Below are 21207 nucleotides of genomic sequence, written 5' to 3'. Positions count from 1 at the left end.
CGCATTTATTGGTAAAATAGTGTGAGCTCCAGAGGCCACACAGAGGTCAGGCTGGGTGTATATGGGGCAGGCTGCTGGGGTTGGAGGGGAGAGTGGACGCGGATGCCTGCGTGAGGAAAGTGGAGGGCTCCTTCTTTCATTCTGAAAGACAAAGTCATTATATTATAACTCTAATAAATCACACTTTTGCAGGTTCCCACAGCCAATACTTTTCCAGCTCTGCATGGAATGTGGGACCAATAAATCTCCACAGACTTCATAATTGCAAGTATGAGGTACAACTTTTATTCTAGTACATTCCTTTAGCGTCTTACCTGGCAGCATCACTGTCAATGAGGTTCTTCTTCTCTGGAGGGGCAGACAGAGTGAAATTTTTGCTGTTCTTTCTGTCAGGAAAACACAGAGTTGCATTAAATACAAAACTGATATTAAAAAGTTCTGTTTGGCATCCTAGAGCCATTTCACTTGGGCCTGCTGCTGTTCTGGACAAGGGGTAACTCTGGGTCAGTACAACAGACTTGGGTTTACTGTAGTTTCAAGCAGCTAACTGTCTTTACTTGCCAAGTGTTCTGCTGCACTTGTAGGTGCCAGACCACTGCTAACATGAATATACATCTCCTCCTGTCTGCCATTGGCCCATACCAACTCCCGCACACTCCTTTTTGAAAATCATGTTACCAGCTGCTCAGTGACCACAAGTGTTCAAAGAATAAAATCCACCCGAGGGCACGTGAAGAGGGCCCAATCGCCTGAAAGCAAATGGACGTGACCAGATGTTTGTTTCCAAGCACACGACTCTGTGGCCGGGCCTATTTTTACTATTGTGCCCAGACTCTTTCTTCATTCTTTTTAAGCAGCTGGATGGAAAAGAAAATTGGTTAAAGCCTAACTGATGTTTTATGGTATCCTCTTCGCAGAGAAAATGTCTGTTTAAAACATTAAAAGAGGGAGGAGTCAGCAGAAGTTCAGCTGGAGTTATTCTGTGGCATCACAGCATTTGGTTTTTCAAAGATAAATGATCTCAAAGTGGTTTACACAGCATTATCGCCTGTGAAGTCATTGGATGACTTATGCTCTAGAAACCTGACAAACAAAACTGTCTTCTGTCATTACCTTTCAGCCTGTCCATTCATTTTTGCAAAAAGATGCCTCAAGACGTGTTCTTTTTGCTCCCAAGTAAGATCGGAGATTTCTACTTTACTGCCAGCCTGGTGAGTCCTAAACAGACACAGAAAGGTTCAATTATGATAAAGGGCAGCCTCACACATAAATAATGTGGACCCACCACTTGGCAGCCGCTTCCATGTCTGAGTAGACAGAGTTGGTACTGTGAGGGATTTTGTGAAAATTGCGAATGGGTGGAAACTTAATTTTCCCCCCATTGGCTTCCTTGAGTGTCCAACGATAAGCCTGTAGTGCATCTTTCTTGTATTTGGATCTGCTGACCATGACCTCTTGCTTGACCTCTGCCAATGCTTCATGAAAGAACCTCTCCAACTCTGTCCTCTGCTCCACAATCACTGCTGCCAGCCTCTTGATGTGGGACAGCTCCTTATCACGCATACTGAGTACCTTCTGCAGTTTGTCCAGCTCCACCTGGCCAGCTTCAGAAGACACCAACATTTGCTTCTGCTTCTCTTCTTCCTGCTTCAATTGGAATTCCTTTTGCTTTAGGGCCTCCTCCAGTGACGCAACTTTGGACTGGAGCTGTGACAGCTCTTCTTGTTGAACAGAGATCTGGGCAGCATTCTTCTTCATTATACCCTCGTATGTCTTCTACAAAAATATAAAGATGCATGTGTATTAAGCACAGAGCACCAACATTATTTTTTATTATTGAACTGCAGTTTGTGATAATCTACCATACTAATGAGCTGTCATCATGAGACTAAGACTAACATGGCCACTGTTTGCTTACTGGAGAGAATCACTGACAGAAATCTGTAAAGTGGCCATTGATTCTACATGAGTGGAAACTGACCACAGCCACAGACCAGAAGCTGGCGGCCATCAGTAGGGACCACAAGTAAAATACACAAGTTCTGTGCATGTAAACAAAGAAGGAAAATAACGGATGTCATTTTCTCTACTGATTCAACATGTCATTTTTAGATGAACCAAGTCTGAGTCAGTTTTGTAAAAGCATGACAGTGACTGCAGTAGCTGTATTATCTTACCTTGTCCAGAAACATTGTGTGACCTTACCTTGTCCAAAAACAAGGCATCATTTTGCTTGATCAGAGACCGGTTACGTTTTTGCAATTCTTCAGTTTCCCTCATGTGAAGCTTTAGGGTTTCATTCAAACGTACATTTTCTCTAAAGACTGATCGTGAGGCATCATCCAGCTGTCTAAACAAGCAAAACAAACAACAAACTTCAACACAGTGAATGGCAAATCAGGACACAGTTTATACAGCAACATACATATATATAGAGCATGACTACATTTAGTTGATATTCAGTTTTAGTCAGATACATATATTCTAAGCCTAATGGCTAGGCAAACTTGGTTGGTTGTGTGTGTCCAAAATTAAATCAATTACTGAAAGATAAACCGAAGAAAACCGGACCACACCAGCATCAGTGTTGATATGTTATGAGCTGTAAAATGTAACTAAACATAGCAGAGGAAAGATGTTCATCTTTAGGCCTCAAAAGTAATAAACTTCCTCCCTGTGGGAGTTTCCGAGACGGTGAAGCATGTGATCATTGGCGACAGAGATGTACACTATCATAAACGTGACAAAACAGTGTGGTGGAGAAAATAACATCGGGGGTTATATATATTTATGTACATATACTGTACATCTAAAAGGGACAATTATTCTTTTCTGTGCCTTGGAGTTTCCTACAGGTGCACACGAGTGGACAGGGAGGCACACTCACACAACCGCTTCACTGTGGGCCCTCTGCACCACCAAAGAGATGGTTTTCTCCGCTTCCTCCTCCAATCGAGCCTGTCGCAAAATATACACCTCACCGTTACACTGGACACACGCTTTTGATATTTCATGTTTTCCTATAGGTCTACAGTAGAACAAAACATTTGAATTACCCACTTCGATTCTTTGTATGATTTTAATGACATACCTTTTCTTTAAAAAAATCATACTCCACTTTGTTGAGGTCTTCCCTGTGTCTCTTTTCAGCTTTCTCCATGCTTTCTCGAATCTAAATCACAAAAGCAATAGGTAAAAGTCCTACTTTGCAAAGATATAAAATGGAGCCTATGGGGGAAACTTACATCAGCAACCTCTTGTTCCATTTGTGCTTTCTGGATCTCAAATGCTTTAATTCTTCTCATCCCCTCTTCTATCATGCTGAAGTCTTTTGACCGTTTCTCGAACAGTTCCTTCATCTCATTCAATTGTTGTGTGTATTCGGAAATCTACAAAAATGCATAAAGATACAGGAGAAATCTAAGGTTAAAGCACATCTCCGTATAAGTTCAAATAAAAAGTCCAGATCTCTTTAGGTTCACACAGGCCAAAGTCATGATGGACTAGTAAAACATGCAACCACAAGCATGTAATGACTGAGACTATCTACCACTGAATTGCTCCCATAGGCCTAATTACTATGACAAGTCTTTATTCAAGCAAACAGAAGCCTATATAAATAAATCTATATAATTATAACATGCGCTGCCACTTGATAAGACTCAAGTGGGTTGCACAGGCTAGATCTGAATAGGCAAGATTAAAGGATTTGATTTCTGCCACATCCTTATATCAGTAAATAATAAAACATACTTCAGGTCATATGCAGCTTTCACCACAAAATGACATGATTGTTTTCTGTTCACGACACATAAGAAAGCATAGTGGCAGCAGCAGAAATATTAAGTTGGTCCAGGCCATGTGTCTTTTCTTTCTATTTCAGAAGCGTATTGGTCTCATTTAGTAGCATTAAACCAGTGCCTGAGATGGAAAACATCTGCTGGCAAACGCAAGCAAAACGTTTTGCTCACTTGTGAGCCATAAGCCACTTAAATATTGTCGTGTCTGTTTGATTGCTTGGTCCCTAAAAGCAGCACAAGTCAGTGTGGATAAAAAGGGACATATATATCTCTTTGTTGTGTGTTATGCAACTGGTCACTGGTGGACATGTGATGTAGGCCTATGGTCAACACATCAGGGCCAGAGAGACGCCTTTTCCAAACCAAGCACTTTCTTTTCTCTGGCCAGTGTAATGTGACTCTGTGCTGTTTTCTTAAATGGCAACATAATTACACACAAGAAAGCTGTTAAATACAAAGCAAAGCACAGTTTGAACAGTTTAGTAGTCAAGTCACACGTGTGTAACCCGCCTGGAGTAATGCAGATCATTGTGTGTTTTTAGAATTTAGAAGACTTGCACAGTGGTGGAGCCCATTTTGGTCCTGTTTGAGCTACTTATAGTAGGCCTATTGATTGTTGCCATTCCTAATTTGCTGTGATGACTTCAGTGCTGTAATTTAGAATCTGTGGTAGACCATCCTAGGTGCAGCTGACTTCTCTGCTCACTGCAGAGCTTGTGTCATACTCACCAGCTGCTTCTCCCGGTCACGTGCTTGTGCTGTCTGGTTTTTAAGGGTTTCCTGCAGCGAACGAATCTGCACAAACAAAATCAGATGAATTTGGTCCAACTCAGTTTAGCAGGCAACACAATTTGTAAAGAAATGATAGAAACCTTTTCCTCCTTGGATGCATCTTGCTTGTTGAAGAACCAAGTGGTGTCAACGCTATCCTTCTCTACGCGGTACAGGTCGTTGGTTAGTTCTTCATTCGCCCGGGCCAGCTTTCTGCAAGACTCTCGGTACTGCGTCAGGGACTGTTCCGTGACCTGCAGCCTCAGCTCCCACAGAGCCGCGTTGGAGCGGGCCTTCTCCAGGTCCGACTCCCGGTCCACTTTGGATTCTTGTTTACCATCCTTTTTCCCTTTGCTGGGGAAACGCAAAATAAAGCAAAACCCTAATTCAGCGTTGGCTAAATCGGTAAACAAAAATAAATCTGTGAATGGGACTTACCCGGCTTTTGCCTTTTTCGTTTTGATGGCTTTCTTTTTGGGCATGTCTGCTGCGTCAACTAACGTGAAATAACACTACGTAAATAGTTATATTCTAAGACGAGGAGGTCGAAAGATTACTCGCAATAATTCGCACAACGGCTAACTTAGGGCCACAAAAGTAAGGCTAACGCTAATGTGGCCCTCCGGGTGTTTGTTTACTGTTGTCATAGAGACGGGCCTGAGAGAGGTCACGTTTCATCAAGTATCAAATATCCCCCCCACACCTCACCGAGAGACTTTTTTTATTTCACGTATTCACGGGAATAACAGTGGATGGGATGGTTGAGTGGTAGGGCAATTGGAAGGATAGCAGCTCTATTTGGATAGACTTCACGCCTAATGTAGATCTATGGTGGTGCTTTAATAAAAAAATGAAAAAAAGTTCTACAGTTGCCAAGGTGACACAATGCACACATTAGCAAACACTGTCAAAAAAGTTTTAAAATAGTCGGAAAACTCAAGAAAAAATACAAAATGGATTTAAACAACACATTTCCTGTGATCAATACGAGTGTGCAGTCTAAAAGAACTTAAGACTGAGGAGTGCCTCTAGTTAGCTTCACATCCCTGGGGAATGTTAATGACATCATCTGCTATCTTCATGCTGTGTTTTTCATTGATTTGTAGTGGCAGAGGCAGTTGACGCAGATTGGCAGACATGTCTATCAATCAGCCCCAGGGCAGCTGTGGCGAGAGAGGTCCCTTCTCTCACCACCTGGTTTATGAAGTGAACAAATGCAATGTGCAGGCATTAGACCCATGCAGGATTTCACAAGATGACTATGGATATTTACATATGTCCATCCACAAGCAGACATTGAGCTGTTGAATAGGTACAGATGTGCACTCAACACCAGGGTGTTATGTTGACATAAAATGGTGGCACTTGTCACTTGTCTTGTAATTATAGCTTCCTCATCAAACAGGATCTGTTTGCACATGGTCTCCTCCCACACCATGACATGAGATAGGCCCACATTTGGCTCTTGTCAGCGGTATTGTCTGTTGTCCTAAAAAGAACTGCATGTTACCCAAAGCAATCCCCACAGTTGTTTTGAACAGGAGTTATGGGAAAACCACAGAGATGGAGAGGTGCACTAAAGTTACCATGGCTCATAGCTTAGTTTGCATCAGATATGTTGTTCAGTGTTCAGCAGCAGCTGACTCTGGATTATTCATGAAACACAAGTTGATATGGCCAAGTGCTGGGTGTAGCTACTGTAAACTGGATCATATAGGCTTGTTCACGGCTCTGGCATCATGAACAAAGTTTGGGAACTAAATTTAAAGGTAATTACTATGACAGTGAGGAGAGAAAACTGAAATAACCTTGAGCTTTTCAAAGCTGTCATTATCATTGGAATTGTAATGACAAGCTTTGGGTCTCTTCAATGGACTTGTTGGGGTAGGACACCCACAAACATGGCATTCCTGTGGGCAACATTGCAGCATATTAATGATACATTGCACAGTGTAGATTACAAAGCTGGTGCCCTGTCTTAAGCATTTACGGTTTCTGTTAACTTGAAGCCAAATGCCAAACCTTGGACTGAAGCATGCTCTGCTTTAAAACATTTCATTTGTAAAGTGCTGCATCATGTAAAAACAAACAGGCGTGGGCAGACGAAATGTAGTCAGCCACAACTGTTGCATGCAAAAAGATAAAGATGAAATCTGTAATTGTTGGTAGTTGCATGTAAATTAAAACCCACATGTGCAGTGTTGCTCAAAAATCTGGGTTTGCGCTCAAACTATTGATTTTACGCAGGATATTATCACCAATTGTGTACATAATATAATGGAGAATACATTTTCTAGCACGTTATTTTCATGTGTTGCAGTCTGTGATTTAACATGCAAACATGCTGGTAAGTCATATTGGCAAGTCAGTGAGAGGTCCTGCACATGTATTCTTTGATAGGGGCAACAACCATTCTGGTTAGCCGCAAGATTGAAAAAAGTAGCCACAGTGTTTAGAAAAAAGGAAGGAGGAAAAAAGTCCAATATTTTTAGTTCAAATTACAGTGTTGGAACAGTGCTTTGCGAAGTCGAGTGTCCTGGGAGTGGAATGGCATGATGGGTGAACATTGGTGCCAAGCCCCACCCTCGCACATTGTCCTTTCCATGGACTTCCTGCACTTTGCAGTGCCCATCTGAGACCTCTGCCCTCCCCTTACCCTCTGATTCTAAGCAGTACATGGCTCAGTCACCACTGCACCCTGTGAAACACTGTCACTCAAGTGTATGTGCTCTGAATCAGCCTAAATTAGCCTCATTCAGATTATTAGGCTGCCTAATAATCTAGGCCAGGGGTGAGCAGTTATTTTTTCCCAGAGGACCATATTCAAATCCAGGCAGCAGAGGGGTGCCCGCGGTGCCCAGTTCTGAACCAGGGATTCTAGAGTTCCTCTGGTTCCACTATGGTTCTCTTACAGTTTGTAAACAACATTACACAGTGAATTCATGTAGGACAGGAGCAAGTCCAGCAAGTCCCTTTGCTTATTGTGCTGGTCCCAAGCCTGGATAAATGCATTTTAACCTTATTTACTCTACAAATGAAAAACACAAAGAGGTGGAAAACTGGTGGTTTGAAATGTTTGTAATGTCCAATTATGTGTTTGGCTTGTCTTGAATGTGATCGTGCATGTATTGATGCCTTTAGGCTACATTATATCACCATGCGCTCAAATCTCCTGAACTCTGACCGGAGGCAGTGGCAGTTTGGCAGTATGTTATACTGCTGTGCTACCAACCGCCCACCTACATCAGAAACAGCCACTCAATCGCTTCATGCACACTCTGAAACGTGCCCAAATATTTCCTCTGGAATCCAGCGGTCAGCAGCACGTTGAGTGGGAGTAATGTAACATTTTAAATGTTAATGTCACTTAAAACAGCTGGGGAATAGGTCGCATTTTATTTTATTTACTTTTTATTTCATTTTCACAGCAACTTTTTCTTGCCGGCACGCACGTGACATTAAAAATGTTATGGATTTTTTATTCTTTAAAGCATAAAACGTTGCACATGCCTCTGCAGTTGTAAATGCAAAATTTCATGTCTTATTATAGGCAAAGGCAAATTTACGCACACATTAAGTAGGCTGTTCTTGCTCCAGGCGAGTCACAGAAAAGGCTTAAAAAGCACCTATAAAAGTATTTTAAGAAGACTGCTTATTCCAAGATTCTTCATTCACTCTTTCATGTAGGCCTAGTCCTTTTCTTCAAAGAGGACTTTCGGGTACCAGAATAGTGCGTAAAGTTGAGGAGGGGAGAATTTAACTCCCAAAATATTCCATGAATGGGAAAAAAAAGCAGAAAAGTTGCCGGGTAGCAGGTAGTATCAGCGCCCGGTGGGAGGAGGAGAGGAGGAGGTGATGGGGACCCCTGAAGGAGCGGGGATGGACTGCCACACGATTGGTGGACGGCTGCTCGCGTTGTGGCCCTGTGCCAAGCCCTTATGTCTTTATATAGTGTAAAGAGATGAGCGGACAGTCCTGAGTGTGTATCGCATCCACACTGCAGCTCCTCTGCTCCTTCTGCCTCTCCTCAGGACCCTCAGAGTCTGCTACTGATCCACTTCTTTCTCTGCGCCTATCTTCACTGCGAACACCATGGTCTCCGTCAGACTACTGCTCTCTGTGTGCGTGTGGCTTCTATTTGGGAGCCTCTCCACAGAGGCGACCTACTACCGCCACCACCGCTACATCCCCATCTATTATCGCTACCGGGAACACTCTGCCAACACTGAAAACCTCCTCCCCGAGGCATCCAACCCCGCGCCTCGAGTGCCCACTCACCCTCGGGTTCCAGAAGTCTTCCACCCTGCACCTGAGCCGATCCACCCCATCCCCGAGGCATTTAACCCCGTACCTGAAGTGGTTCATCCCGCTGCACCTGAGCCTTACCGCCCACATGAGATCCCCCAGTCGGCACCTCAAGCTCCCTCTCCTGTCAATATGAGTCGGGTCTTCCATGGGATCATGTTTGACGCCGGGAGCACAGGCACCAGAATCCACATCTATAAGTTCATCCAAAAGGACCCGGGTAAGTCCTCTCTCTCATTCTGGCTTTGAGGTTTCTGCTGGCTCCCACTGTCTGCTGTTAGCTCATTCACTCTATGGTGTAATGCGAACCACGCTCCAGCTGCAGGCACATGCTTCACTTCTAAAAGCAGCTCAATGAACTTGAAATGTGTTGACTTGTGTGTATGTGTAGGAACATAGTCAATTAAACTCTGAATGTAGGTCAAATGCATGAGACTAAATATCCAAACCAAGCAATTAAATGCACCAGTGTTTATTTCACAACCACAAGACATCACATTAAGTGGTCACTGGGTTTGTGTTCTGGCTTTTGTAGTTGAGTTGCCGGTCCTGGACAATGAGATGTTCCATGCTGTAAAGCCTGGCCTGTCTGCTTACAAAGAGAATCCTGAGGAGGTATGTTTGTAGACGCTTTCTGTGTAGTTTTTATTAATGATCAGGTATATTAGGGAGGTGTCTGTCTGGTACAAACCACAAAAGTGCGAGGGCTTTCCAAGAGTTGGGTGTATGTAACATTGTGCAATTATCAAAATGTGTAGTGCTGACGCTGTCACTCCTATCTACCATTTACATCAGGTATTTTGTTTCTGTATTCTGGATGTTTGTCTATAGGGCGGCAACACCATTCGCCAGCTGCTGAAAATAGCAAAGAAGACAGTTCCAGAGGAGGACTGGAGGAGGACCCCAGTGGTGCTGAGAGCCACTGCGGGGCTGCGCCTGCTGCCCCAGGAACAAGCCAACCGCCTTCTGAAGGAGGTGAGGCCTCAGACTGTTTGGCACATGAGCCAACCGTCCCGCCGGGGAACGTGAAGAGAAACCACTAACTGCTTACAAGTGTCACTGGAAAAAGAGGCAGCAAGTCTGCCCATTTGGTGGTCATTATGTAGCAAAAACAGCTGTTGTGAGGTTGTGTGGAGTAACCATATTTGTCATTTACCATATTAAATCTAGGCTACTGTTTCAACCATGCATGTGGTTAGGTTATCTGTCAGTCCAGGGTTAGTCATAGTGCTCTGTTGTAAACAGTTGAAAGCATGTAACTGACATTTTTGTCTCATAGGTGAAAGAAGTATTCGATGAGTCTCCATTCTTTGTGCCAAACAACAGTGTTTCCATTATGCCCGGAACAAATGAAGGTATTATATATTTACCAATTTCTGTTGACTAACCTCTCCACTCCATAATGCCATAATATTCCAGAGATATTTTTACTGTCATAATTAGGAGATGCATTACTACTACTGTAGTTTATGTCCACACCCAGTAATTGTGAGCAATTTTCCAGAGTTCTCATTAAGGCTCCCTGAGTGTGTCATGTGTCATCACACACTTTACAAGTGCAATAACCTAACATCAGAGCCGACTGCAATCCTTCATGTCAGACCAACTCAGCTGTTTTAACATGAGCTAATGAAGCCAAGCTTGACACAATTCTTCTGTCAACACTTTTGAAATACAAATATAGAGGTCTTAATTCAGTTACTTGCAGTGTCAGGATTTCACTAATGCCTGCCCTGCTCTGTGCTGTTTTAGGAGTCCTTGCCTGGGTCACAGTGAACTTCCTCACAGGTAAGACATTGCTTGTGTTTTGTTATGTTGGTGTTGGTGGTCAGCACTCTCATATCTGTGGGCCTATGTACACATAGAGCTGTCTACTGAATGAGGTTAGGAGTCTGAAACACTGGCCCCAAGCAGCTCGCGAAAACAAGTGATGTTCCCTCACGTGTTTCGCACAGATGAGCTGCCTTCAGAAGTGCAGGCATTATAATCCTGCAACAACATCACTGTGAAAGTTTTAAAAAAGTGTCATTTTGTGCCACAGGACACCTGTATTCTAACACTCGAAGGACAGTGGGCATCTTGGACTTGGGTGGTGGATCAACACAGATCACTTTCCTCCCAAAGTCAAAGGTACTGTATATAAAATCATGTGTGAACTGTTTACACTAGAAACATTAAAGGAAACACATAAGTAAATCTACTTATTTTATCCAACAGAAAACAATCCAGTCTGCGCCCTCATCTTATATCGCTAATTTTAACCTGTTTCAACCACACCTATCAGCTGTACACACATAGGTAAGTTTGTCATTTTTATCATTTGCCATTTAGTATTTAAAGTAAAAATCTTCTCTTAACTCAGTTATTTGGGAAATGGACTGGTTGCCGGTCGCCTGTCTGCCATGGGAGCTTTAGGAGCAGCTGGTAAGTACAACATATATTCCACTTTGAGCATAATTTTAAGTGGTAACTAAACTCATATTTGTGTCCACAGGTCTTGATTGGAAAGTCTTCACAAGTCCCTGTCTTCCAAAAAGACTCAAAGGAGAAGAATTGTATTTTTCAGGAAACACCTACAAAGTTAGCGGGATTGCAGACGGTAAGATAAAAGCTCTGAAGTTTTATTGCTTTCCCAGACCACTAGATCCAACTATGCCAGCATTCCTTTCTCAGCATTTGAACACAATAGACTACAGTACAATACAGTCTAAGATGAGAAGATTTAGCCGCTGAAGTTTTTGTAACCTTGGCGCCAAACGCATGTTTTGTCATCTTGTGACTCTTTATCTTCCCTCTTGAACAATTATATTGCAGCAAACCTTGTGTTTAAAAGAAAAGAAAACTGTCAGTTAGCTTCACAAATAAAGCAGTCACTCCCATACCACAGTCCAGTAGCCAAAAGATGCAGGGCTTGTTCCAGAGTTGTTACTTTTTTGTGTAGCGAGTGGCTTGATCTGAACCGCTCACAATTATGTGGTAAAAATAGGCAGGCCATCAGGGCAGCTCTAACTGCTACTCTTGTCAGCACATGGTTTCTCGAGCACAAATGAGCCAAGCTTCTCCACACAGTGCCCGCGAGCCTGTGAACCCTGAGCTACTGGGGCTTCCCTGGGTATGCTCACACGAGCCCCTCAGCTTTACCCCTCGGTTAACCTCAGCTCCGTCTACTGGCCCTCATCATCACATTCCAACCACTGCTGCTGCAATGCACCTCCAACTGGTGGTTTCCTCCAGTCCATTTTCAGTGTGGGTTACATCATTCTTTTCTATGTGCTCTCAGGCTATGCTGGCTATAAGCTGTGCTACTATGAAATGATGAGAGTGATCAAAGGCATAGTGCACCAGCCCTTTGAACTGAAGGGGAGCAGTCTTTTCTATGCCTTCTCTCACTACTTTGACAGAGCGAATGAATCAGGCATCATTGGTAAGTGGACACACTGTGTACACATCATTTGATCATAATTCTCATATTTTTTTTTAAGCAGAATCTATGTTTTTCCTCAGATAGCAGAGGTGGAACTGTAGAAGTACGAGACTTCAAGAAGAAGGCAAAAGAAGGTACTAGTTATATCACCTTACGAAAGTCGTGAGAATGATTGTCATGAGCATTTAGACTTCTATACTATATTTCAAATACCACCAAATAGCTACTATAAACTTAAGTGGGCATTTCTGTCAATGGCATAGCACTTCTGCTATGGTTCAGGCAGGTTTGTACCATCAGCCCTGCCCCTGTGCTGACCCTTACCCTCCACTCATCCCTCCATGTATTTATGTATGAAGTCAGTTAATAACTCTTTGACATAAATGTATTTATGTATTCATTATGTATTCATTTTCTCTTCATTTCTAGTGTGCAACAAAATGTCTAAATACCGTACCACCCACCCATTCCTCTGCATGGATCTGACATATATCACTTGTCTCTTAAAAGAAGGCTTCGGCTTTAAGGACAACACAAAGCTACATGTAAGTGCAACAGGATTAAAGATGTTATATAGTTTTATAAGACAATTGTAACTCATTGTGGACCCATTTCCTCCCCTTTCATAGCTTGCTAAGAAAGTTAACAATGTGGAAACAAGTTGGGCTCTTGGGGCCACCTTTGATTACTTTAGAAACCTGAACATCCACTAAAGCCCACGGCTGTGACTGCAGCTGGCACTGAGAGGAACCCTCACTGGGGCTACCTCCGCCCTCCTCCACCAGATGTCCCACCATACACAGCCTCACATGTCCAAGAACTGTTGAAGAGAAATCACTATTTTTTTTTATAATGCCAGCTGTTTCTACTGTACCAGAACCATTGGGTTTATTTGAAAAGATTTTTGTACGTTTACATTAATGATTTCTCTTGGATGTTTGAACATGATATGCTATTCACATACCTGCATGGTCCTAGTTTAGGAGCAGTAGTCAGGGTGACAGGGTGACATTCTGGTTGATTTCTGTGGTTTTGGTGCGCAATAATAAATGCAGTAAAATTTCTTAAAATGCCTGATACTGTTAGGGAGCCAAAGTTTGTACAGATTTTAAGGCATGGCAGGAATCATTAGATAATACAAACAAAAATCTTAAACTTTGCACAAAACACTTTTATCACAGAATGTTTTTGAGACACAAAGTTACAGAGTTGTTCTATTTGTAAAGAGCTCCACATTGACTCTTCCTCACAGAACAATTTCTTCTATGCTTCAAAGCTTTTATTTTGAAGTAAGGCCAGTTGACTTTGTTTGGTCTAGAAGGAAGCACTCCTCTTCACAGTGACTACATTGAAGGGCCTTTAACTACCAGGATATAGGCCAGAGAAATTTCAAGAGGAAATGGCAAATATTAATTATGCACATTTAAAAAAAACTTTCTTGGTGTGCATAAGTGCACCTGGTTTCTTTAGAGTTATGAAACTATTATATTGTGAACTGTACACATGTAAAATGACTGAGACTTAAACTAGAATATACCTTCTTGTGCAGCTGCCTCGCCTTTGCTGTCTTTTCAGTATTTCACACTCTAATAACTACTGCTGTATATACTTAATGTATTTGTAAAATATAATGACTTGACAAGAATGGCTTTTGCATTCCTCAACAAATGGCTTTTTCATTAACTAATATTTTTTAAAATTCAGGTGTGTACATTATACATCATTGTTTTAATAAATTTTAAATTAATTCACTTAACCTTCTGTCATGTTTGTCTTTTGTCTTTGCAAACAAAGAAACATGTTTAGTGAAAACAAAATAGAATTTTATTTACATTCACTCGGAGTACTTGGATGAAGAAGCACATATGTGTTGAACAGATTATTTACTTGCAAAGGCCATGATCTGCTCCTGTAAGAAGCAAAGGACATAGTCAAGTCAAAGCCTCAGTAACCTCTACTAGTGCTGTTCAACCCAGTGCCCTCAGACCTGAGCTGTTTGCACTGAATCACTGTTAAAAATGGAAAAAAGTGTCACGTTTAACTTTGTACTCCCAATAAAGCCTCTTTACAGCCCGTTAAGGTTGTGTTGGTCTGAATCACTTAGTAGGAAATAAAGCTATTTCATGTGAGTGGTCAGTAATAAAAGGGGTGTGAAAACACAAGCTAACACCACTGTTCGCTGCCCCTGAGCCAGCCCTGCACCCCACCCACACACTTTTGGTAACAGTAAATTTGGGGCTAAACTTAGATGCCATAGTAGTAGGTTCAGAACACTAGAAATTATAGACACAGCTTAAGTAAAGCTCTGTGTAATCAGAAAGAGGGTGGGGCTTAATGTGACAGGTGGTCATGTGACGAGAGCAGAAACTTACTTTGAGTGTTGGGAGCATGTTGGTGGCCTGCAGGCCAAAGGTACGCAGGAGCACCACCGGAGCAGCATCAGTGGAGTAGAGTCGCTTCATCAGGTCTATGGCAGCCATCATGGGCAGGTTGTGCCTCTGCCTCTCAGTTTCATATTCCAAGAGATGCTGCATAGCTCCTGCAAAAAAAAAAAAAAAAAAAGCAGGTAGTTTTATCATTTGCACTGTACATATGATATTACGCCAAAAACATTTCACGTAATGACTAATAAGAGAAAAGGAAAAAACAACTCTTTAATTAATTTTTGAAAGGAAAAGAGCTTAAAAACTGTGGACTTGCACCACAGTGTTTCTGTGTAGCACTGACCTAAGTCCTTCCCATTAAAAGCCGCTTGGCTCAGGAGATGTGTGAGGCTCGCCACATCCCCAAAGCCCAGGTTGACTCCCTGACCTGCCAGTGGGTGCACTCGATGGGCAGCATCCCTGTACAGACAAACCTGTGTTTTCAATGTTGTTTTTTACTATTGCATGAATCAAATTGAATAGACTTTTTTCTGTACCCAATTAGAGCAACACGGTGTCTGATATACTCTGATGCATGCCCCAGGCCGAGGGGAAACATGACCCGGGTTTTTGGGCCTATAGCAGCTACACTGGGAGGAAGCTGTCGGGGTGAGCCTGCAGAAGGCATCAGCGCTGAGAGGGCAGTGCGAAACATAGAGCCAGCCGTCTCCACCAGGTCGGACTGGTTCTCATTACTCCACTGTGGCACGGGGGCACATTCAAAGACAAAGAGAGAAAACAGCCATTATCCTTCTGTGGACACACAAATTAGCTGACATATGAGCAAAGCTGAACTCCAGGCCAGGGAAAGTTTTTTTTCTCTAACTGGTTTGGCAGGGCACTGTGAGCCTGGCTAATTAAAAGAAGATGCCGGCCAGGCTATACAGTCGAATTAGCTCTGTTTGAAAAACATTCCATGCAGTAATGGTCGACACTGGGAGACCACAGGTTTAATTAGCACACCAGGCTTGAAACCTAACGTGACTCAACCGTGGTGACCCTGTCCATCAGCAAAATCAGTAAAAATAACCAGCTTGGGAAAAGGACTTTTGTCTGAACAGAAGAATTGAAAGGTACACCCTGGACTCAGAAAAATATGACTATGGTGTAAAGATGGGTCAAACAATGACAGCTGTGTTTAGGGGATTCACCGCAGCTGTTCAGCATGTGAGTAACCTGTGAGTAAACAGAAATGTAGCAACTTTCTGCTGGCGCATGGAAAGTGTGACACTTTATATTGCTATAAAATGACATTTCTCACAAAGGCAGAGTTGACTGCGTCCACAAAGCTCTCTTCGTCCAGCTGCAGCAGCTCCTCTGCGAGGCCATGGCTGGTGGACCACACCAAAGAGCTCTCAGAGTCCGACAGCTGTTGTGAACATTAATGCTGAGGCATTATCTGGCACTAATAACACACTGAGCTGACTGATTTGCAAGGAGAACTAGAGCAGTAAAAGCTGTTTTACCGGTAGCATTGCTATGGGTCCAGTTGGGAGGAACCTCTGCCATGCAACATTGTTTTCTGTGGGCTATCAAAAACATAAATCAAACATGTTTTATTGTACACACACTTTAATTACACATTAAGCACATGTAAACAAATCTTAGACCGTCAGCTGCTGAGCAGAAGCATTGTTCTTTCCTTTATGACAATGCCATTTTAAGACTACCAGCACAATTGAAGACTAAAGTAGGAATATTCAAATGACTTGAGACATTGTGTATAATAATAATCTGAAAGAATGCAAACTATATTTACCTCAGATAGGCGCAACACAGCAACAACAGCAGACTGGTCATAATTCCACTTGACTGTAGGAATTCCTAATGCCCGTCTCACCATTGAGTTTTGCCCATCAGCACCAATCTGAGAAAAAAAAAAGCAAAAAATGAGAGAAACAGAAAAACATAAAATAGGGAACATGAATGATAGCAGCATTTAATCAAATACTGACAAGCAGCTTGGTTTGCAGAGTCTCGCCACTGGCTAGTGTGACCTGAACCCACGGGATGGAATCAACTGCCTGATGTGGCATTGGCCATGTGTACTTCACCACCTTAGACCTGTACTTCACTTGCACATTATCTGTTGAAAAGCAAAGGCACAGTCATTATCATGACAGAGGCATTGGCAATGGCCCCACTGTGGGACAAATAAAGGTTTATCTTATCTTTAAAGCACAGAAATACTACGTATAATGTTTAAATTCAGTACATTTATCAGAAACACAATAGAAGCAATGAAAGATCTATGAACCACATGGTGAACAGCTGATTATCAAAGCTGGTTTATGGTTGCACCGGAAGTTCACCCAGAACATGTTGAGTGACTTTGGCCTGGCACAGCTCATATACTTTGTGCCAGTTGATCTATAGTTGCTCTTATGACATCTGTTGTTACCTGGAATCAGCAGCTGACTTTTTCATAGATTTGAATCAGAATCATGGGAAGGAAAATGGGACACTGTGATGTAGAGAACTGCAGCTGCATGGGAAAAGCTTTCATCTACCACGCTGTGTGTGCAACAACACCCTCGCTCAAATGAGAAAGGAGCGGACAAGTGAGAGGCACATGAGGTAAAAACGTGCAGTGACCACAATTCCACAATTTGGCACCAAAAGTCAAAAAGTGTTTATAAATATGCCACTCAGGCTGTCAAGCAGTTAGGCTTTTTTTGTCAACTTCACAAAAGAGGGTCTAATGTGGATAAGAATGGAACAGCAATCTGTACATTTGAATGTATTTAGAGTTGCTGTATACATGGCAGCTTTAAATAAGTCCCTGGACCTCACGTGTCCTCACTGTATTTGCCATAGTTCTTGGAGTTCTACATTTTAACTGAACTAGAGAAAAAACTACAGCTCCAGTGGCTCTGCAAGTCTCAAATAGATTTCACCACAAATAATAAACAAAATGTGAGGACAGCATGAAATAAATATGGCAGGATTTAGCCAACATGCCCAATAAACCCAAAGTTTATGATAAAAAGCGTGTTTACTTACCAGCTAAACTGTCCAGCTGTTTAGTGAGGGCTGCCACAACTACGTCATTCTCTACAATGTATGCCATCTCGTCCTCCAGGTTGTCCTTATCGAATATGATCAGGGCATCTGAGCAAGCATCCCAAACCTAAATGAGAGGCCCATTATGGCTGTGGTCTGTGCTTAATGCATCCCCTATAGCTATATATAGTTGTCGCTTCATTGAGCTGCACACATCAAAGTTTACATGGTACTCAGGCGGGCACGGGCAGTATATGCTGTGAAGGTCCCTACAAACCCTGTTTGGATTCGTAACTTCATCTTAATAATAGTATGTACTCACTAGAGTCAGTTTGTTTGGATGTGGATGTTTCATTTTCTTGGTAGCACAAATAACTAATGACCTGTTTGTGAACATTACAGAGTAAGTAAATATTTAGCCACAACCCAAAGTGGCAGAAAGAGTTGCCGTTTGCAGCTACTGTAATTTCAGCCTTGGATCCACCATGGAGTTCAACATGGAGGGTGAAAGTGTTTGTACAAGGTTAATCTCTCCTCGCTTGTAACTATGGTGACACAACCCTTCATTTGGCAGTAATGTGCTACTGCTTTACTTTTTACTGACTTGCCATAAAGTGGGGGGATATACCCTCAAGTAAACCACTAATCACACTGGGGCTGCAGCTTGTGATAAGTGGTTGGGAAGAATGATTTACTGAGAAGGGCCCAAAAACAGTTTGGGGTTAGTTTAATACAAGTCCGAATGATTCAGCTTGGGAAAGAGCGGCCTGGCGGTGCTCTTTGTGTTATTCAAACAATACGACCAGATTTCTCACAACTCTAAGGAAGGAGCAGGAGCAGCCCTCTGTTTCAAATCAAAGACCTAAAAGCAAAGCATGCATTTAGAGTGGAAGTGGAGAAGCGTTTTACTGAATGGAAAGAATGCTATTTCCAGCTTTTCTGCATACTTTCCGACATTATGGCTGAAATGTATAGAAAATGACGGAGATGCAGTGGACAAACAAGTCCGTGGCACCACAGTGAAGGTATAATGGCAGAGGGACACTAGCATGAGCGCTTTTAGGCAGCACATGATGACATCTTGGGCCGAGAGAGAAGCCCTGCGGTCATGTGTTTGGTACGCTCCCACCACATCTTTCGAGAAGGACCGAGCCTGCACCCACAGCCGTAAAAGTGGCTTCACATTGTAGCAAACAACTACTCTCCTAATCTTTCATCTTCTTGCACTTGTTCACATGAATCTTCATAATTAAAAGACACTGGCTATGAGAACCAATCTGAAAAAGCCCAAATGATTTATTTAGCATAACATAACACATTTTAATACAAGTAACCTGCAACGGCCTTTGAACTAAACGATGCTTTGCTACGGTCAGTTAAAAAATAGTCTTTTAGATGCTGTGTGTTTATTGATATATTTAGTGCGATTGAATTTGAAGAGAGTGACAGAAAGGACAGAAATTGCACAAAGGAATGAACAATATGTCTGCAAAATGAACTCAATGTTCTCCATTTTCACACGAACATGTACATACCACATACATGATTATATGACGCTGTATTATGTTGCTTGTTCAATGAGCTGAATGAGTGACTAGCTGAGTGTTAAAGGCTTTTTCTCTCCACAAATTGCATAGTGTTGTTATTGATGGATGGCAGAATTACATAGAGCATGTCAGTAAAATGGTCTATGGTAAATATAAAAAATAACAATATCTAATAGAGGGATTTGGGAGATGTTTGGTTTGCATATGGCCTAAACTATTTTTGCTTGTGTTAAGAGGAGTCAGAAGAGCCACTGAAGCAGTGAAAGCTACAAAAGAATTGAGGAAGTAATTTGTATTTCATCTGTAAGTGTTTGAAGGTATTTTAACTCAGGTGATAAGTCAAGTCAGGTGTGCTATTTAAATGACTAACTGGCAAAACATGTGTGTTATGTATGTTAAATATGTTAAAGGTCCTTCTCTTTTTTATTCTTTTGACACCAGACAGAAAGTGTTTGATACCCATGATAGATCAACATACCTGCATCTTTTTGTAAGGCTTACATCTCATATTAGTGATGTGTTCCCATGCTCCGACACCTAACAAAAAACAAATATCAAACACAATAATGCCATACTGTGGAACATTATAGCCAAAAGAACAACATCTCATTGGAAACAAGCAGGAGGTGGCTCACCTCTAGGCCAAGTAAGAATAAGTTTAGTGGGAGCAAGCCTGTTCACAGTAAGGATGGATGTTTTTATACATTTTTCAGTGCAATAAAAACATCTAAAATCAAATGACATGCTTCTTTGTCTAAAAAGATGTACTTGGAAATTTGCTATTTAGCTACAATCTGGTGCAGCTTTTAACTTAATGTCTCTGAATATTTCCCTTCAAATAAAGACTTAAACAGCAAATAGCAACAACACACACAGAGCAACAGGCCTGCATACCTTTTTTCTAGCATTTTGCCAGAGGCAAACCTCTACACCTCATATTTCACAATGACACATGTGTATGATGGTCACTAAAATCTGATCCAATCTAAAAAAGCTGAAAATGTTGACCATATCATGTGCAAAAGAGCACTGATGGTCCAAGCACCCTGCTGAAGTTACTTGGTTACTTGACATTGACACAGTTTATTTTTATCAGCGAGAACCCCATGCCAAAATAACATGTGTTAGCAAAACCTCCAGTGAGCTGCTGCTACAGAGGATAATGCTGGCAAATACAGGCTGAGTTCACTATGATAAGATTTACAGATGACATTTTTGTATTAATTTAAGAACCTTTGCCCCCATTTCTCACACATCAATATATAAACGATATTCATATATCTGTATGTGTAAGTACTGGTGTCTACCTGCAAGAAGGGTTGCAGACCCAGGACTGATTGAGCTGACCCTGGTGCTGTAGGTGTCCGGGACTGTGTCCATCACATTCTTATGACCTGCTTCAAGAAGGAGAATCTTCTTGTCCTCTAGGTTGGGATCCATGCCTGTTATCATAATAATGACAAATCTATCAAATATGCTTGACACTACAACAGGAACAGAGGCTGTTTGGGGTTACAACACTCACCCAAGGAACAAGCCATGGCAGATCCGACCATGCCTCCCCCTGATATAATAACATCATATACATCATCTTGGTTACCACTGTTGCTCTGCGGACTGCAAACAAATCCTCGACAAAGACTTTTGGGGGAAGTGAGCCATCTCTCTGCAAATAGACATCTGGTCAGTCCGTTCAGGGCCAGCGTCGTCTTGGCGAGTTTGTGCATTCTCTATTTTCACTCTTTCGTCATGAGGGAAACTGGTGCTCTAAGGAGGAAAGTAAAATGTTACTGTGGTTATTTTATTTGGCAATTAGCCACACGTTTCCCCTTGAATATGTCCGATTACGGACGCCTCTTTCTCCTTTCAGCCATGTTATGTTGACAAGCGCTGCAGGAAGTACTTCCGGCTTCTAGTCCAATCACAGGACGCGT

The 21207-nt window shown here is 42.2% G+C and overlaps 3 protein-coding genes across 3 annotated transcripts; 1 reads left to right on the top strand and 2 right to left on the bottom strand.

The window, feature by feature from the left end:
- Positions 1-5: 5 nt before the first annotated feature.
- si:ch211-163l21.10 (basal body-orientation factor 1) lies at positions 6-5379 on the bottom strand. The gene is made up of 11 exons (XM_020919556.2): positions 5010-5379; positions 4673-4925; positions 4530-4595; positions 3246-3389; positions 3092-3172; positions 2888-2958; positions 2206-2350; positions 1286-1776; positions 1114-1218; positions 315-386; positions 6-141 (listed from the first exon to the last, which is right to left on the bottom strand). Exons 1-11 carry the CDS (start codon positions 5051-5053, stop codon positions 6-8), a joined length of 1608 nt encoding a protein of 535 aa, XP_020775215.2. The 5' UTR covers positions 5054-5379.
- Positions 5380-7464: 2085 nt separating this feature from the next.
- Positions 7465-14114, top strand: entpd5a (ectonucleoside triphosphate diphosphohydrolase 5a). The gene is given in 14 exon segments (XM_020919609.2): positions 7465-9096; positions 9412-9491; positions 9708-9851; positions 10156-10231; positions 10629-10664; positions 10918-11006; positions 11094-11141; positions 11143-11174; positions 11239-11300; positions 11371-11475; positions 12157-12300; positions 12381-12434; positions 12730-12845; positions 12930-14114. Coding segments are annotated over 14 exon segments (1503 nt in total). The 5' UTR covers positions 7465-8663; the 3' UTR covers positions 13014-14114.
- On the bottom strand, positions 14102-21171 carry coq6 (coenzyme Q6 monooxygenase). Its single transcript, XM_020919641.2, has 12 exons — positions 20799-21171; positions 20581-20715; positions 19752-19810; positions 17727-17853; positions 16679-16809; positions 16483-16590; positions 16190-16252; positions 15985-16092; positions 15221-15423; positions 15028-15143; positions 14673-14839; positions 14102-14209 (listed from the first exon to the last, which is right to left on the bottom strand). The coding sequence occupies exons 1-12, from the start codon at positions 20998-21000 to the stop codon at positions 14180-14182; spliced, it is 1449 nt and encodes a 482-aa protein (XP_020775300.1). The 5' UTR covers positions 21001-21171; the 3' UTR covers positions 14102-14179.
- Between the last annotated feature and the right edge of the window lie 36 nt (positions 21172-21207).

Source organism: Boleophthalmus pectinirostris, unplaced genomic scaffold (assembly GCF_026225935.1).
Source record: "Boleophthalmus pectinirostris isolate CB_2022bp ecotype Guang Dong unplaced genomic scaffold, ASM2622593v1 HiC_scaffold_10, whole genome shotgun sequence".
Lineage (NCBI taxonomy): Eukaryota > Metazoa > Chordata > Actinopteri > Gobiiformes > Gobiidae > Boleophthalmus > Boleophthalmus pectinirostris.
This window is presented reverse-complemented; position numbering and strand designations above follow the sequence as displayed.

Coding starts and splice junctions, on each gene's coding strand:
- si:ch211-163l21.10 (XM_020919556.2), bottom strand. CDS start 5,053: ATGCCCAAAAAGAAAGCCATCAAAACGAAAAAGGCAAAAGCCGG. Junction 4,926..5,009: donor ACGAAAAAGGCAAAAGCCGG/GTAAGTCCCATT, acceptor GCGTTTCCCCAG/CAAAGGGAAAAAGGATGGTA. Junction 2,959..3,091: donor ATGATTTTTTTAAAGAAAAG/GTATGTCATTAA, acceptor ATTTTGCGACAG/GCTCGATTGGAGGAGGAAGC.
- coq6 (XM_020919641.2), bottom strand. CDS start 21,000: ATGCACAAACTCGCCAAGACGACGCTGGCCCTGAACGGACTGACCAGA. Junction 16,591..16,678: donor CTCTGCAAACCAAGCTGCTT/GTCAGTATTTGA, acceptor TTTTTTTCTCAG/ATTGGTGCTGATGGGCAAAA. Junction 16,253..16,482: donor CTGTGTTGCGCCTATCTGAG/GTAAATATAGTT, acceptor TGTTTTTGATAG/CCCACAGAAAACAATGTTGC.